The sequence below is a fragment of the Microcebus murinus genome, chromosome 18 (assembly GCF_040939455.1).
Source record: "Microcebus murinus isolate Inina chromosome 18, M.murinus_Inina_mat1.0, whole genome shotgun sequence".
NCBI classification, from domain to species: Eukaryota; Metazoa; Chordata; class Mammalia; order Primates; family Cheirogaleidae; genus Microcebus; species Microcebus murinus.
Window position 1 is genome coordinate 37,705,306 of NC_134121.1, and position 19,407 is coordinate 37,724,712.

Sequence of the window (19,407 nt, forward strand, 5' to 3'; positions counted from 1 at the left end):
CAGTTTTTGATAATAGAAACCACCTCAAACAAGCTTATGTAAAAGAGGAGTTCAAGTGATCTCCTCTTAATGGTATTTAAAGGCATTGGTTTATGTAACTTTAAAAAAGAAAATTCAAAAAACACTGGGAAGATTCTGGCTCCAGGAACTACTGAACCAGGTACTTAAATAGTGTCTTTATGGTTTTTCTTGCCCTTGCTCTTTGGTTTTCTCTATGTTGGCTTTAGTCTCAGGCCTGCTCTTCTATGATGGAAAAAGATGTCAGTCTACAGCGTAAGCCATTAGCTTTTTATTTTTATTTTTTAAAATATGTAATATTTTAAATTTTTTTCCTTTGGTTCTTTTTTCTTTTCCTAGGCATTACAAGGACAGCCATTAGCTTTTTAGAGTTTCAGATTCCCAAGGAAGAGAAGGTAGTATTCTTCCTGATAACTGGCAGGTGTCCCAGAGAGGACTCTGACAAGTCTGGTTCAAGTCATGTGCCCATGCGTAGGGTGATGGAGTCATCACCAATCAAATTACATGGGCTGGATATAATTAGCATGAAACTGGGGAGAGGAAATTCCCCCAAAAAAGGCAATGTATAAGACCAGAAACAATGTCTTCTACAGTGATTGAAAAGTTTGAGAACAGATAAAATAGATAATGGACTGAAAATTTCACGTTAGATACTATCACACTTAAGTTAAAATTACCACACTTAGATACAAGTGGTATCTAAGTTTTTTGCAAATTGTACATTTTTCTATATGAGTTTCAGTTCTTTTACTCTGAAAGTTTTATTCATTTATTTAACGACATTTGAGAACCTACTATATTCTTTCATCATTCTTTGCACTAGGACTACAGCAGTGAATGAAACAAAAATCCCTGCCTTGATGGAACCTACATTCTAGTAAGGATAGGCAGATAATACAGAAGGTAAATTAATAAAATATATAGCATGTTAGGTGGGGATAAATGCTCTGGAGAAAATAAGCAGGGAGGGGAAATAGGAAGTAGCTATTGCAGTTTTAAATAGGATAGCTAAGGATAGTCTCACTAAGAATTGACATTTGAACACAGCATGAAGGAGGTGAGGAGGGAGCAAGCCATTTGGATATCTGGAGGAAGAGGATTTCAGGCAGTAGGAAGCAAGTGCAAAGGCTTGGAGTGTTGGAGGAACTGTGCAAAGAGGCTTGAATCAAAGTGGGACGGAGAGGGGAGGAAGAGAAATAGAGGATGATGTTAAGTAAGACATTGGTTAGGAGCAGATTGTGTAGACCCTGGGTGGGTACGGTAAGGGCTATGGTAAAGAATATAAACCATCAGAGGAATTTTTTTTTTTTTGAGACAGAGTCTTGCTTTGTTGCCCAGGCTAGAGTGAGTGCCATGGCATCAGCCTAGCTCAGAGGGACCTCAAACTCCTGGGCTCAAGCAATCCTAATGCCTCAGCCTCCCAAGTATCTGGGACTACAGGCATGCGCCACCATGCCCAGCTAATTTTTCTATATATATATTAGTTGGCCAATTAATTTCTTTCTATTTATAGTAGAGACTGGGTCTTGCTCTTACTCAGGCTGGTTTTGAACTACTGACCTCGAGCAATCCGCCCGCCTTGGCCTCCCAAAGTGCTAGGATTACAGGCGTGGGCCACCTGGCCCGGCAATCAGAGGATTTTGAGCAGAGGAGCAAATTGATCTGACTGACTTTTTTTTTTTTTTTTTTTGAGACAGAGTCTCCCTTTGTTGCCCAGGCTAGAGTGAGTGCCATGGCGTCAGCCTAGCTCACAGCAACCTCAAACTCCTGGGCTCAAGCGATCCTACTGCCTCAGCCTCCCAAGTAGCTGGGACTACAGGCATGCGCCACCATGCCCGGCTAATTTTTTCTATATGTATTAGTTGGCCAATTAATTTCTTTCTATTCATAGTAGAGAGGGGGTCTCGCTCTTGCTCAGGCTGGTTTAGAACTCCTGACGTCGGGCAATCCGCCCGCCTTGGCCTCCCAGAGTGCTAGGATTACAGGCATGAGCCACCACACCCAGCCTGACTTACTTTTTAAAGGCTCCCCTAACTACTGTATTGAGAATGCATTGTAGAGGCGGAAGGGTGGAAGTAAGGAGACCAATTAGGAGGTGATTGCTGTTGAGGTAATTCAGGCAATAAATAATGGTGGCACAGACCATTGTGGTGGTGGAAATGATGAAAAGTGGTCAGAACTGAAGATAGATGTGCTGTTGGGTTAGATATATAAGGTAACAGAGAAACAGAAGAGTCAAAACTAACTCCAGAGTTTTCAGCCTGAGCAGTTGACCACAGTAATTTAATGAGCTAGAGAAGACTAGGAGAGAAGCAGGTTTCCACATGCTAAATTTAAGCTACTGGAGTTCAGGTCTGGGCTAGAGATAGAAATTTGGAAGTTGTCAGCACATAGTTAGTATTTAAAGCCAAGAAACTGGATGAAATCACCAGGCAATAAGCATAAACACATAAGAGAAAATGTGTCTAAGGACTGAACATGCCGACGTTAAGAAGTTAGGGAGCAGAGGGGGTATCATCAAAGAAGGAAGACCAGGAAAGAGCTGGTAAAGTAGAAGGAAAACAAGGAAAAGTCCTGGAAGCCAAATGGAAAAAAAAGTTTTAAGGAGGGTTGAATGATCATTTGTCAGGTGTTACTGATAGAACAATTAGATAAAAACCGAGATTTGCTGATTGTACTTAACATAATCCACTTGACAACAGTTTTAATAAATTAGATTTGATTAGAGGAGATATTCATTAGCACATGCCCATTTCTTAAGGAATTTAAATTCCAGATCAGATCATCATTTAACAGATATTTATTGATTATTCCATCATTCTTTTGCTCTCTGTTGTACATGTTATGGATTAAAAAATTTGTGTCTTGAACTTAAGATAAATATGCAAGTATACTGGTTAAAGAATTTATGTATTTGTAGTAAGGAATATTTATGATCTTTGAAATGAAGTGGAAACACCTTAATAAATGAATTATTTTGTCATATTTTTCCTTCTATATTTGGAGTTTTTTATTTATTTATTTATTTATTTATTTATTTATTTTTTAAGACTAGTCAAGTGCAGTAGTGAGGAGGGGGGAAAGTAGTAGAACAAGGAGTTCAATCTGTAACTGACTGTGAACAATCACGTGAGATAACTCACTACCTTCGGACCAGCCCATTTGGAGTTTTTTAAACTTAATTTTTACAGAAAAACTAAAAGTCAACTCAAAGATGGAGTCTCGCTCTGTCACCTGGGCAAGAGTGCTGTGGCATCAGGCTAGTTCACAGCAACCTTAAACTCTTGGGCTCAGGTGATTCTCCTGCCTCAGTCTCTCATGTACCTGGGATTACAGGTGCTGGCCACCATGCCCAGCTAATTTTTCTGTTTTTAGTAGAGACAGGGTCATTTTTGCTCAGGCTGGTCTCAAACTCCTGAGCTCAAGCGATCCTCCCGCCTTGGCCTCCCAGAGTGCTAAGATTGCAGGTGTGAGCAAACGTGCCCAACCCTGAGATCTTTTTAAGTAAATACTATCTGTGATTATTATTATTATTATTTTTTTTTGAGACAGAGTCTCGCTTTGTTGCCCAGGCTAGAGTGAGTGCCATGGCGTCAGCCTAGCTCACAGCAACCTCAAACTCCTGGGCTCAAGCAATCCTACTGCTTCATCCTCCCCAGTAGCTGGGACTACAGCATGCTCTACCATGCCTGGCTAATTTTTTCTATATATATTAGTAATATTAGTTGTCCAATTAATTTCTTTCTATTTATAGTAGAGACGGGGTCTCGCTCTTGCTCAGGGTAGTTTCGAACTCCTGACCTTGAGCAATCCACCCGCCTCAGCCTCCCAGAGTGCTAGGATTACAGGCGTGAGCCACCGCGCCCGGCCTTATCTGTGATTATTGATACTGAGAAACACAGGAGTTGAAAATGTAAAAAGGGTTTCATTTCTCTGATGAAATATATATTGTTCTTCTTTATTAGAAATTCATTGAATTTGAAGACTCTCAAGAACAGGAAAAGAAGGACTTACAGACCCGAGTGGAGTCTTTAGAATCTCAAACAAGACAACTTGAACTCAAAGCAAAAAACTATGCTGACCAGAGTAAGTAAAAATACCTCTCCTCATAAAGTTCACATTAAAGAGTAGACTCTAATAGCGCAATGACTCATCCTGACCATCTGACTAGAGTTCCAAATATGTACTTGAGATTTTCATCCCAGACTCAAGAGTGAGACCTGGAGCTAGGGTTAGTTCTTTTTCATTCACATTTTCACGTGGTACCCATGTATACAGAAGTAACTAAAGTTACCCGTACGACTCACTACTTCAATTTAGTTCTCAGCCTTTGTTTATAGTTAACATTATGCTCTATTTATGCAGGTTGTGTGCCTGTGGATCATTTCTTCCAATTTTGATCAAGTACACAAAGTTCCCTTTTTTCTGTATTGCTTTGAAATGTAAAAGTGCAAGAAAAACTCTAGCTTTGAAGTTTGTATAAAAATACTGAAATCTCTTTTATTTCTTTCTAATGGAAAAGTGAGGGCATTTAGGGGAACAGAACATTTTGTGGAATCATTTTATTTTAAATATTTCATTCTTGATTTTTAAAATAATTATTGTTTCAAAACTCAAGGATGATTTTCCCTTTCTGGCTAATGAAAATAGACCTAATTAAGTCAAAATTAGAACAGAAATGGTGAGAAACTTTGGCCTATTTTCATATCTGATACAGGTAGGTAGAGAGTTCTCTGCTTCTTCCCACCAGAGTAAACTTTCAGAATCATGGGGAGCAAAAGATGGCCAGCTCTTTCCGCATTACTCATTAAGGCTACATACATAGTGATACCTGCTGTTAAGTTGCTGTCCTTTGTGATGGATAACCTTCACTGTCAGGTGTGTGTGAGAACTGACTGCTCCCTCTGAAACCATGGAAGGACCTAATAAAGCTAAATCAAAATCACTGGAAATCTGGAGTTTCAGCAATCTAGAATTCAAGGAGAACTCCTATAGCTATTAAGCAGATGTCATAGAAGAGAACCATTGGTGGTTTGGTAACAGATGTTAACCTAAGTAAAACAAAATGAGCCATGTCTCATGTCTGTATTTTTTGGCTTGTAGATACCTAGAGTTTTGTACCCTTCCTTTCTTAAATACATAGAGTGACTTCTATGATTCTACTATAGAAATTTAAGGTCTTTGCTGCATGATGGGACTCCACAATGCATACACTGACAAATACATTATTGGAGTCACATTACTATAAGTACCACTTATGTGGAAAAATGCCAGTTGCAAGCTTTTAGTGTGTTTCAAGAGTTAAGTGTTCTTCATTCCAAAAAAAAGAAAATTTAGCTTTTAGTGATGATATTTTAATCCTAACCTGATTGTGATTTTATATCAGGAATTATATAGTATTTTAGAACCAAACAATAAAGGCACAGTTGGCAGAACTAGCCTAACTTTCATTGTTATACATATTAAATTTTCTTCTTGATTTCTGAAGAGTATCAAGTTTTTGATAAGAAAATTTTCTTTTGACTTAGGAAGGAATTCCTTATCTAACATCCTTTTATGTATTAAAGATAATGCTTCTGTGATAAGGGAGATATTAGAGGAAGAATTACCTTATACTTGAAATTGCAGTTTTGATATTGAAATGTCTTAAAATGTCTCTCACATTCAAAGGAGATACTGCTTCTTTTTTTATAAATGTAACTAACTGGAATAAATTACTGATTCTTTCACAAATGTGTTGCCCCTTTTATTACTAAAATTTTAAAAATCTGTTTCCTGTTCCTTTCTAGTAAACAAAATACAGTAGTTTTTAATTAAGGAAGGTGATCAATTTAGGAGAATATTTTGAGTGTTTCAGATATGTCTTTTTTGGTGTCTCTGATTTGTTATCCAGTCCAAGTGAGTCATATCCAACTTTTTTGGAATTGTCATATTCTGTGGGACCCATCCTCTCGTTCCTCTCTCCAAAAGTATTAATTATAACATTTTCCATTTTATTTTATTTATTTTTTTTTATTTTTTATTTTTTTAATTATTTTTTTTATTTTGGCATATTATGGGGGTAACATTTTCCATTTTAATGCAAAGATATTAAAAACAATTAGGTATCATTAAAAAATAGTTGCTAGTACACTAGAGGAGGGAGGAAGAAATTCTTTACCAAGTATTGGATATGGTATTGAGCTTAATTTGATCTGAAAGCTTTATTTTTGCTATTAATATATTATCTTCCAAAGAATTTCTCTCCTGGAAGTCTGCTATCCCATTCTGAAATAAATCTTGGTGTCTAAATCATTAGAGAACTTAAAACTGTGGTTAGTCAAAATTGACCATTCAGATGCACAAAGTTGATAACATTAAAGTGCTTTTTCCATGAACTGAGGTTATGAAGAGCCATCTTTTATTAAGGCTTTGGAGCTTACTCCCTACTCCTGTCTTTGAGACTTTGGAGTCTTTTCTCTTTTCTATCTAATTGTTTTTCTCTTTCTTCCTTCTGTTTTTTCCTAAGGCTGAACTGGGTTTAATATGAAATCTATGTGTATCTTCAAAATTCTTTCCCAGTCCTTATTTTACCATATTAAAAACATTCCCTCAACATTTTGGGGGGGGGGAAATATTTGACTGTTTTTTCACTTTACTCCCTTAGCTTTTCTTTCCCCAAATCTCCAATATGAATCAAAGCCCTTTAGTTTTTAAAATGGTGCTGATAGGAGGTAATCTTTAAGTGTCATCATTGCCATATAGTATTGGAAAGCCAGGACTGGGAATATGTGCTTTTCAAAAGATGAAAACAAATTTAAATAAATATGTGTCAGAAAATACTCTTTTTTGTATTATACTCTATTTTTGTATTTGTAATAATCTTTTGATTATTTGGGCTAAGTATCTTAAATCTACAATTATTTTTTGTTTTTTAAAGAAAATATATACTGATTTTTGTGAAAGTAACTGTAACTCAACATCTAATTTAAAATAAGCATTTATTTAGGACCACTGTAATTACTGTTGGTGGTACTTGTAGTTGGAAAGGCGTGGGTGCAGTTTTTCCTGTTCATTGCCATTTTTTGGAGTGCTGTATAATTATACCTTGTCCAATTTTCATGATTATGTTTGTGGAATCTGTTAGAGTCTTTAATATTAAAAGACTGAGTATGTCAATTTTGATTGTATGTTTTAGGGCCTAATATCCCTTTTAAAAAGTAGCCACAATATGGGGAATGAGCACGCTTGTCAGGTGGTGCAAAGGCAATTTATGTAACAAAAGTGCTTGCACCCCCGTAATACTCTGGGGAAGAAAAAGGTAGCCACAATAAAAATCCAAGTTCTGCTCTAAAGACTACCTCCTATGTTAAAAGGGGAAATTTTGGTCGCAGTTTTTTGCTATTTGAGAAGCAAGAAAAAGTAAAGAAATAGGAACTGAATTAAAAGACATACTTTGTGGTATGATTTAACAGTGAGAAGTCGAATCTATTAAAAATTTGTTACAATTTTTGTGGTCATGTTTGATTTTGGAGATTTCTGGTTGCTGTCTTTTTAAAATTTGAACTAGCATAAGAAATATTTTTTATTTTCCAATATGAATGAAGCATTTTTTAAAATGCTGTGTTTTACTTATCTGGGAGTTATAACACTTCTCAGTAATTAACATCTTGTTGTGAACCTTAAGGAAGAATAAATATGAAATACATGTGGTGTGGAATAAGGAAGTTGTGAATTGAGAAAGGCCTGTTGGAGTCTCTAATCGACTTTGCCATTCATAGAGTGCCATTCATAGGTTCTTTGTCAAAAAACACTTTTTGTATTTATTTCTCTGTCATATGTTATTTCTGTCTTGTAAGCCAAATATTACCTTAAATGAGTGAAGTAAATATAGACATTTTGATACAGTTAAAAATATTAAACTACTACTACAGTGTGACTAGCATTCTGTTTAGGTATGGTTGGGGTACAGAAGAACATGATATCGTCCTTTTGGTCAAGGAAATCATAGTTTTGGGGAGAAGTGAGGGAAGATTATGTGTATTGCCTTCTAGTCTTTTTTCCACATGTATCATGTTTTTATGTCACAGCAGTTAGAGTATACATATAATTTTGTCTTTTCCTTAACATTATCATAAGTTTTTTCCTTGTTATATATTTAATTATTTTCTAAATGTCTGCATACTTCCCAAATCCAGAAACTATGTTATCTATTAACAATTCTTTTTTTTTTTTTTTTTTTTTTGAGACTGAGTCTCATTCTGTTCCCCTGGGTTGAGTGCAGTGGCGTCATCACAGCTAACCGCAGCCTCAAACTCTTGGGCTCAGACGATCTTCCTACGTCAGTCTCCTGAGTAGGTGGGATGACAGGCTTGTGCCACTAAGCCTGGCTAATTTTTTCTGTTTTTGATGGAGACAGGGTTCATGCTCTTGCTCAGGCTGGTCTTGAACTCTTGGCTTCAAGTGAACTGCCTGCCTCCCAGACTGCTAGGATTACAGGCGTAAACCACTGGGCCTGGCCAGTAATTCTTGCTTTTCCTGAGGAACTATGCTTTCTTCTTTCCTCTAATGAGAATTATTTAGTGGCCACTTAATTTTATATCTTGGTTACCTAGAAACTAAGAATAAACTTTGAAGTGCAGCCATAACAACCAGGTTTGAACCTTATCTGGATGGCATACTTTTTTCCTTGATCTAAATTTTATGCATATATAATGAATATTTTATGTGTTCTTTTAAGCTATTTGAAATCTTTGTGGAATGAAGGAATGAATTGGGGTTAAATTAATGTAAGTAAATGAAAACCAAACAAAAAATTTCCCCTGTTGGTTGGTTGGATGTTTTTTCTAGCGTAGTGAGTCATATTTACAGTAAATATTTTTTACACCTATAGGTTTTCCCCTCTTGATAATTTTCTTAGAATATATTTAAGGAAGTAGCTTAAGGAATATGAACATTTTTGTGGTTCTTGGTATTTAGGGTTTGGCTGTTTCAGTGTGAATAGAATTGGAGAAGTATTAGTAACAAGTTCTAGTATGTTTATGATAACTTATGAATTTGAACCATTATTTACAATATATTATTACCCAGAACCGATATAGAACCGTTTGTTATTTGATTCTCTCTTAGGAAGTTTCTATGGCCCTCAAGCTCTCTGAGTTTATAATAGTTTACATTTTGCTTGAGTATAGAGCCATTGCCTTTTGGTGAGAAGTTGGAATGATTTAGATAGCAGTGATTTTAAGCTACCTAAAGACTCTTCTCTGGTTCTGCCCTTTGTTCCTTTGAATGAATTTTTATTTAAATGGAAAAATGTTGACAACTGAAGACAAATGTGTTAGAGCCTTGTACTCTAACCTTTTATGCTTTCCAATCCCCATGTAACATTCATTTGCTTTTTAAATTTGGTATCAAATACCTTAAAGCCTTCTCCTTGAAATATGATTATTGGAGAGAAAACACTTCTTATTTCTTGGTCATAAGAATAAGCGCTACACTAGATGAAAAGTATTGAGAGGTAGTATAATCATTAACATAAGTTTTATTTTAAAGAAATAAATGACTTAAAACAGACCTTCAAAGCAAGATCTGTATATTAATGATATGATTGACAAATTGAGAATTTTCTTAGCACATAAACTGTTTAAAGTTACCAAGTATAGTTTCGTATCAAAGTTAATATTTGACAGAGCCTAAATATTTTCTGTCACTCAGAAAAAGTTGAATAATACCATAATAGGTCGCTTCTTCTGTTTTAGTTTTATCTTGTCAATAGACAATTTCTTCTACATAACTTTTAGAATGATAAAGTAGATTACTGACTTGTATTTTTGTTGAAAGGATTTTTTTAATAAGGCAACTTTAGTAGTATCAGATTTTTATCTCTTGATTAAAAAAAAAGGCAAGGAAGTTATATAGTTACTCTTAGTGCATATATCCAGAATCTAGTTCTTTGTAAGATTTAGTATATCTGTATGTTGAGTAAACTTTATTTAAGAGCTATTTCTTTTTTAAGAGCCTATATAGGATAGAGAAAGTAGAAAATTAGGCACAAGATAATTTATGCAAATGCTGACATTTTATTCTGCTTTATTAGGTAATACTGTGTGGTTTTCAGTTCTGTTTTATGTTTTATTATCTGTATTTGGGCTCTTTTATTTTTATAGTGTAGTGTCATCTATTGAGAACCTTACAGTTATAGTGTATAATTAACATCTAGAACTAAAGATATCATAGAAAATTAATTTTATGAGTAAGAGTTGAAGGATTTATGGTGATTTAGCTTAGAGAACAGGAAGAAAATGAAGGATTTGATTACTCCTTCAACCATATAAAGGGATGGATAAGGAAGATACCATGCTGTTTTTCTGTAATTTTGGAAGATTAGAGGACGTGAATTTGTTGGCTTTGGTTGGTCATGAGGAAGTATTTGTTGACCATGAGGAAGATACACAGGAATATGTGCTGAGATAGAGCATGGACTCTCCCTACATGGAGACTTAGAAGGATAGTCAGTTTTCTGTTGTGAATGCCTTAGGTAACCTCTTTGAGACAGTGACTGTGTCAGAGTGCTAGAAATTTCTGCTACTGGAATTCTTTGATGTTATCCTACTCGGTTTTAAGGATATGATGATTGATTCGTGACAGCTTTAAAATATTTATAATTTCACATTGTGTCTTTGATTAATAACATACAGTATTTATCTGAATATCTTTTGAAGATTAGAGACTTAGTGAAGGAGTTAGTTGGTAGAGGAGTCGATTTTATTATTGTTTTGATGTGGTCGTCTGAGTGAGATTTGTTTGCTCTTAAGTCATTCTTTGATTTTTGCTTACCTTTTGGGACTTTGATGCTAAATTGTTCAAGGAGAAGTTTCTGAAAGACTAATGTCAATCTTCTGAGGCCTGGTAACAGTTGGATTGTCTGCCTTCCGTGAACCGTAAGAACTGATGATTCCTTTTGAGAAGGCAAATAATGAGTTGGATATGGCATTCTAGCAGGTCTGTTTCTCTTTCTTCCCCCCATAGGCCTATCAGCAGTCTGATGGGGCAGAAGACAACAGAGATGGAAGGTGTTCCAAACTTGGCAAAGGCCATCAATCTAAGGAGGTAAGCTCTGATTTTGAGCCGGCAGAGCAGGTGGCTCTTCCTGCCTTAATCATATCCTCTTGCTCTTTGGAAAGATGGATAGAAAGAGCATTCAAAACAAGGCTGAAGTATTTCTATTAGTTATTATAAGGGGGAGATTTTGGATGAGTCTTTTGATTGTTCTTTTTTCTTGTTCCTCCTCACCTTTTTTCTTTTTAGATGCCATGATTTGATATTTTTCCTCTCCAGAAAATTAGCAGTTAAAAAAATGGCAGTTTAGTTATCTGTTGTTTTGGGCAGGATGACTAGAATCTTGTTTTTTTCCAGTTAGGCTCAGGTTGTAGCTAGTAAAATGATAAGGTTTTAGGATTTTTTTTCTGAGATCATTTTGAAGTTTGGGGTCACATGGGAGCTACTATTAAACAAGAAATGATCATTTAATATACTTCAAATGTAACGCAACAATATAGGCACAAGATAACTTTATAGTACTTGAGGAGGTTTCAGGGTTGTCTACAGTCCTTGCCCAGATGGGCTTTTCTTTCCTGCTTTCCCCTTTCTTTCTACTTCCCTTTTCTTTTCCCTTTAACTAATTCCTTAGTGGCATTCAGGACTTTCAAGAGGTAGCTCTTCCCTATGTTGAAAGGTACTTCTCAAAAGTATTTATGCCATTTCATATGACTTAGACCTTGAGCAAACTAGCTTCATTGGATATGTTGTTGTACTGAGTTATTGTACCTATTTACAGAAAAGAGTGAGAGGTTCTGAATTTGTGTTATATAATCTCAATTAGTGTATGTGTATATAATATATATTCTATGTATTATATCTGTGGTTGCCAACCCCTGGACCATGAACCAGTACCAGTCTGTGGCCTGTTAGGAACCAGGCCACACAGCAGGAGGTAAGCAGCGGGCAAGCTAGTGAAGCTTCGTCTGTATGTATAGCCACTCCCCATCACTCGCATCACTGCATAAGTTCCACCTCCTGTTAGATCAGTGGCAGCATTAGATTCTCCTAGGAGCATGAACCCTACTGTAAACTGTGTATGTCAGGGATGTAGGTTGCATGCTTCTTATGTGAATCTAATGTCTGATGATCTTAGGTGTAGCTGAGGCGGTGATGCTAGCACTGGGGAGTGGCTGCAAATACAGATTATCATTAACAGAGAGGTTTGACTGCACAATAAATGTAATGTTTCTGAATCATCCCACAACCATCCCCACCCCCAGTTGATGGAAACATTTTCTTCCATGAAACTGGTCCCTGGTGCCAAAAAGATTGGGGACTGCTGCATTATATGATCAATTATATGATCATATGATACGATCTTTGTATTATATGTATCTAAAAAGATAATGCTATAATAAAATTTAGAATCACAGTATGGGGTAAAGAAAACATGAATTACAGAAAGTCTTAGATAGTTTCTGTCCAGGTTCTTGCTGTGTGTTTTATAGAGGAGAGATTAAATTGCCAGAATAGCATTCTGAAAATCATCCAGACTAACAAAGACATAAACTATTCTTAAAGCATGATGGGGTGACATACCTTTGATGATTTAGAATACTAACTTTTTTTTTTTTTTTTGTTTTTTTTTGTTTTTTTTTGAGACAGAGTCTCGCTTTGTTGCCCAGGCTAGAATGAGTGCCGTGGCGTCAGCCTAGCTCACAGCAACCTCAAACTCCTGGCTCAAGCAATCCTCCTGCCTCAGCCTCCCAAGTAGCTGGGACTACAGGCATTCGCCACCATGCCCGGCTAATTTTTTGTATATATTAGTTGGCCAATTAATTTCTTTCTATTTATAGTAGAGACGGGGTCTCGCTCTTGCTCAGGCTGGTTTCGAACTCCTGACCTCAAGCAATCCGCCCGCCTCGGCCTCCCAGAGAGCTAGGATTACAGGCTTGAGCCACCGCGCCCGGCCCTAGAATACTAACTTTTAAGAGGACTTTAATATGTGTTTATAAACTGATATAGGTTAGGCTAACTCTAGTTGCTGTAGCCAACAAGTCACAGAAATTATATATAGTGACTCAAGTGTTATATGCTATTTCTTGCTCATGTAAAGTTTAAAAAGTGGATGTTTGGAGTACGTGGGTGGCTTCTTTGGAAACACAGGCACTTTCCAATTTATAGCTTCCAAGTTTGTTATATTCACCTACATTAAGTCAGAGGAAGGGGAAAAGGAGTGGAGGATTACATGTGGAAAGTTTTTATTGGACCAGGCCTAACAGTGGTGCGCATCACTTCTACTTCGATTTCACTGGCTATATAGTTCAGTCAGAGGCTAACATCAGGGGCTGGGATATTTAGTCTACATGTCCAAGAAAAAGAAGAAACTGCTTTGGTTGACATCTGGCCGGTCTCTGCCTCAGCTTAACAACCTTAATAGGTGGTACGTGGCTTTGCTCAGTGTTTTTTTAAAATTTTTAGTTGTATATATTCATGGGGTACAAGTGCAATTTTGCTACACTGATATATTGCACTGTGGTGAAGTCAGGGCCTTCAGTGCATCCATCACTGGAGAAATTCACATTATACCCACCAAGCACCTCCTGTCCTCCTTTACCCCTCGGAGTCTCCACTGTCCACCATTCCACACTCTGCTTCCATGTGTTGATTTTCCTCAAGTGTTGAGGCAAGGGAGTGAATGTACCTAAGGCTTAACAACCATCTCCCTGTTCTTTCGCTGTGAATTATCTGAGGAAGAGAAGAGGGGGACATTTTAATGAAAATATAGCATTTATGATTTGTGCTTATATAATCTGCTTTTTAAAAATATAACTTCAGGGTTCCTCTGGCTTGATTTTATCATTGTTTTAAAAGTCTTTGCTGTACGTTTATTAATTTATTCATCATTTACTAAATGTTGAGATTTTTTTGTTCCCTCACCATTTGACTTTCTTTTTCTTTATTATTAAGAAGTAATTTCTTCATACTGTATAAAGGGATAGGTTTTTTGTGTGTGTGTGACAGGATCTCTCTCTTTTGCCTGGGCTAGAGTGCAGTGACATCATAGCTCACTGCAACCTCAGACTCCTGGACTCAAGTGATCCTCCTGCCTCAGTCTCCTGTAGCTGGAATTACAGGCACACGCCACCATGCCTGGCTATTTAGGCTATTTGAATAACCTTTTAAAAAACTGAAATCTAATACACATACCACAAACTCACCACTTTATTTTATTTATTTATTTATTTCTGAGACAGGGTCTAGCTCTTCACTCAGTATAGAGTACAGTGTTGTCATCATAGCTCACTGTAACCTCAAACTCCTGGGCTGAAGTGATCCTTCTCCCTCAGCCTCCCCAGTAGTTGGGACTACAGGCACACACCACCAAACCCCACTAAAAATCCACCACTTCAGATTGAACAATTCAGTGGTGTGTTTTAGTGTATTTACAAGGTTGTACAACCATTGCCACTATCTAATTCCAGAACATTTCATCACCTGAAAAAAGACCCCCCTATACCTGTTAGCACTTACTCCTTATTCCTTGCTTCCCCCTGCATAAAGTTTATTCATGTTATAGCATTCATGTTATAGCATCTGTACTTCATTCCTTTTCAGAACTGAATAATTTTCCTTTATATAGATATACTACATTTTGTGACACCCCTTTACTTCCAGTTCTAATTGCCTGTATATCCCCCTAGAGCTAGAAACAACTAAAACTCTAACTTAGCTGTCTGAAAATCTATAGTATGTAGTTTTGCAGTTAACTATAATGAACTACCACTGTGGGATGCTATTCCTTGAATTTCCCCTTGGCATCCTGACTTGTTTATTTCTTAGTCCATAAATGGGGAACTTCGTGTTTAAACCATCTTTATAACCCTGTGGTTGCCTGCCAGTAGTAGGTAATATATTATTAATCTTGTTTTGATTTGTATAACTAGTTATCAATGACACATCTGAATATAAGTATACACAATGATAAACCTTCTGTTTAATTTTAATGGGAAAGAAAAATAAATTAGTTGAGGTCCACAGGTTAAGTAGACTGAGATGACTAGGCTATAATTTACTCTTGTACTGGAGTGGAGAGGCGGATGGAAGTGGATAATACTTATGCTAAAGGAGCTGATTATGATTTCTGCGGATTCCAATCTAATTTATGTAGACATTTTAACAATGAGATAACTTGTTTGCTTTTATTTTATTAAATTTTGCGTATTATTAAGCAGGTTAGAACACATATTTATATAAAAATCTGAGGCAGCTTAGTTTAAGTGTGATTATGATTTATTTTGCTTTGAAAACATGGTGAAAAGGTGGACATCATCTGTCAGCATACAAGTTTCTAAAATGCAGCTATACTAGTTGAAAACATCTTTAGGGGGGAGGGGGGAAGCAAAATATATTTAGCCTCAACATTTGTACCCCCATAATATGCTGGAAAAAATAAAAAATAAATAGAAATAAAAAAAATAATTAAAATTTTAAAAAAAGAAAATATCTTTAAATACCACTTTTTGTGGGTTAAGAAAATTAACTTGTGCCGAGAATAGATGTGAGTGTTTAAGACTTGTAATTTTGGCTGGGCGCGGTGGCTCACGCCTGTAATCCTAGCACTCTGGGAGGCCGAGGCGGTGGATTGCTCAAGGTCAGGAGTTGGAAACCAGCCTGAGCAAGAGTGAGACCCCTGTCCTTACTAAAAATAGAAAGAAATTAATTGGCCAACTAAAAATATATAAAAAAACTTAGCTGGGCATGGTGGCGCATGCCTGTAGTCCCAGCTACTCGGGAGGCTGAGGCAGAAGGATCTCTTGAACCCAGGAGTTTGAGGTTGCTGTGAGCTAGGCTGATGCCACGGCACTCTAGCCCGGGCAACAGAGTGAGACTTTGTCTCAAAAAAAAAAAAGAGGACTATGGGAAAGGGGAAAGGTCAGCTTTGGGGGAAACAGTCCAGTTTTGGCTTTGTAGACATCTTAGTGGCATCATATTGTTTGTATTTTTTATTTTTATCAATATATATTCAGTATCCTTCCATTTAGTTCATTCCATGTCAGTACATTTAGATATATATAGCATTTTAAAAACAGTTATCTTTAATTGTTGTATTTTATTTAAAAAACACATGTGTTCCAGGTACTGTTCTATGTTCTTTACAAATATTAACTCTGATAGACTGTTATTATTCCTCATGTGCAAGTAAGGACACTGAAGCCCAGAGAGGTTAATTTACCCAAGGTTGCATAGCAAGAAAGTAACAAGGCCACTGCATTATATTTTCTCATATGACTATCATAATTCACTTAATCAACTTCTTAATGACAAATTTGGAGGTGGTTCCAATTTGGAGGCTATTACAGGATGTGTTGCACAGGACATCCACTTTCATATCTTTGGGCATTGGTACAAGTGTCTGTAGGATAACGAAGAAAGATTATACTGTGTCAAAGGATATACATGTTGCTTACTTAATAGATACCACCAACATGACTTTTTTTTTTTTTTTTTTTTTTGAGACAGAGTCTCACTTTGTTGCCTAGGCTAGAGTGAGTGCCGTGGCGTCAGCCTAGCTCACAGCAACCTCAGACTCCTGGGCTCAAGCGATCCTTCTGTCTCAGCCTCCCAAGTAGCTGGGACTACAGGCATGCGCCACCATGCCCGGCTAATTTTTTCTATATATATTAGTTGGCCAATTAGTTTCTTTCTATTTATAGTAGAGACGGGGTCTCGCTCTTGCTCAGGCTGGTTTTGAACTCCCGACCTCGAGCAATCCGCCCGCCTCGGCCTCCCAGAGAGCTAGGATTACAGGCGTGAGCCACTGCACCCGGCCACCAACATGACTTTTGAAAGAGTAATTCTAGTTTATCTCCCATGGTGCCCATCTTTCTTTCTTTTTATAATTCTACAATTTGACAGAATTTTTACTATTTTCCCTGTAAATTCTAAAGTAAGAGCAGCACAACTTGTTTGTAATGGTTCGGAATAGTCTGTTTAAATCTGTGCCACATGTTGAACTCATAGCAATTGGAATGAGTATTCAGAAGAATGAGTATTCAAGCCAAAGAAAGTGCCTATGTGAATGGATGCACATTGTATTTGGACTTAGGTGGCGAGAAACTGCAGTCAGAAATTTATCAGGTCACTAACTCCTCCCCAACGGTACCACTATCCTGACTTTTTTTTTTTTTTTTTTTTTTTTGAGACAGAGTCTCGCTTTGTTGCCCAGGCTAGAGTGAGTGCCGTGGCGTCAGCCTAGCTCACAGCAACCTCAAACTCCTGGGCTCGAGAGATCCTTCTGCCTCAGCCTCCCGAGTAGCTGGGACTACAGGCATGCGCCACCATGCCCGGCTAATTTTTTCTATATATATTAGTTGGCCAATTAATTTCTTTCTATTTATAGTAGAGACGGGGTCTCGCTCTTGCTCAGGCTGGTTTTGAACTCCTGACCTTGAGCAATCCGCCCGCCTCGGCCTCCCAGAGTGCTAGGATTACAGGCGTGAGCCACCGCGCCCGGCCTATCCTGACTTTTAATACTTCCAGTTAGTTCTACATGTCTTTGAACTTTATATTCTTTTGTTTCTGCTTCTTTCTCTCAGCATCATGTCTGTGAGGTTAGTCCATGAGGTATGTGGCAATAATTTATTCATTCACATTGTGTAGTATTCCAGTACATCAGTATTTATCCATTCTGCTGTTGCTGGATGAGTTGAGTTTTTAGGTTTGGATGATTACAGATAGCACTTCTTTGAACATTGTTTTAAATGCTTTTAGGTGGACACATATATGTACTAACAAGCAATGAAATTATTTTGTCATAGGGCTGGCAAGCATTCAACTTTATTAAATCTTACCAAACAGTTTTCAAAATGGGCATACCAGGACCAGTAGTGTATGAAAGTTACGGTTGTTCCACATCCATGCTAGCACTTGATGTATGGTATTTTTCATGGTAGCTATTCTGATGGGTGGTAGTGTTGCGTTTCGGTTTTAATGTGAATCTCCCTGATGATTAATAAAGTTGGGTACATGTTTTGCTTGATAGTTTGATGTCTTTGTGTCAAAGTATCATGACTGGGTTATTTCCAAAAGAAAATAGGAGTTTTTTGTTTGAAACATACTCCTCCCCACCAAAGTGAAATTGTAAATAAACTCTAATATGAAAAACAGATTATAAGGAATAATTCTTTTTCTTTCTTTCTTCCTTTTTTTCTTTTTTGCCTGGGCCCTCTTGCCTGGGCTAGAGTACTATGGCATCAGCCTAGCCCACTGCAACCTCAAACTCCTAGGCTCAAGCAATCCTTCTGCCTCAGCCTCCCGAGTAGCTAGGACTACTAGTGCTACCATGCCTGGCTAATTTTTTATAATTTTTACTAGAGATGGGGTCTTGCTCTTGCTCAGGCTGGTCTCGAACTCCTGAGCTCAAGTGATCCTTCTATCCTGGCCTCCCAGACTGCTAGGATTACAGGTGTGACCCACAACACCAGGCCTTTTTTTTTTTTTTAAGAGACAAGGTCTTACTCTGTCATCCAGGCTAGAATGTAGTGGTGCAATCATAGCTCACTGTAGCCTCCATATTTTGGGTCAGGCAATATTCCTACTGCAGTCTTCCGAGTAGCTAGGACTACAGACACAAGCCACTGCATCTGGCTAATTTTTTGTAGAGACAGGGTCTCACTGTGTTGCTTAGGCTGGTCTTGAACTCCTTGCCTCAAGTGAAAAAGGAGTATTTCTTGAGAAGCACTATAGCATGGTAATTAAGAACATAGATTCTCTGCCGAGCCTGTAATCCTAGTACTCTGGGAGGCCGTGGCGGGCGGATTGCTCAAGGTCAGGAGTTGGAAACCAGCCTGAGCAAGAGTGAAACCCCATCTCTACTATAAATACAAAGAAATTAATTGGACAACTAAAAATATATAGAAAAAATTAGCTGGGCATGGTGGCACATGCCTGTAGTCCCAGCTACTCAGGAGGCTGAGGCAGCAGGATTGCTTGAGCCCAGGAGTTTGAGGTTGCTGTGAGCTAGGCTGATGCCACAGCACTGTAGCCCGGGCAACGGAGTGAGACTCTGTCTCAAAAAAAAAACCCACAAAAAAAAACCATAGATTCTGAAGCCAGACTCTGTTATAAATCCTTGTTTTGCCATTTACTACCTGTATGACTTTGGGCAAGTTACTGAACCCCAATTTGCCTACGTTTCCTCATCTCTAAAATGAATGTAATAATATTTTCATCATAAGGTTAATGTCAGGTGCAGATAAGTTAATTTATATACAGTTCTTAGATAATAAGCACTATATAATGTTATAATGTTAGTGATGGTGATACAAATTTATTTTGAATTTATTTTTTTTTTTTTTTTGAGACAGA

General features: G+C 37.3%; 1 protein-coding gene across 4 annotated transcripts in view; it reads left to right on the plus strand.

Moving 5' to 3' along the window:
* SPAG9 (sperm associated antigen 9) overlaps positions 1-19,407 on the plus strand; it is a 140,806-nt gene that overhangs the window by 26,252 nt on the left and 95,147 nt on the right. For all 4 annotated transcript variants that reach the window (XM_075994459.1, XM_075994460.1, XM_012789801.2 and 1 more), the window contains exon 2: positions 3,984-4,104. In XM_075994459.1, coding sequence (XP_075850574.1) covers positions 3,984-4,104 — 121 coding nt within the window. The remainder of the gene's footprint in view (positions 1-3,983; positions 4,105-19,407) is intronic.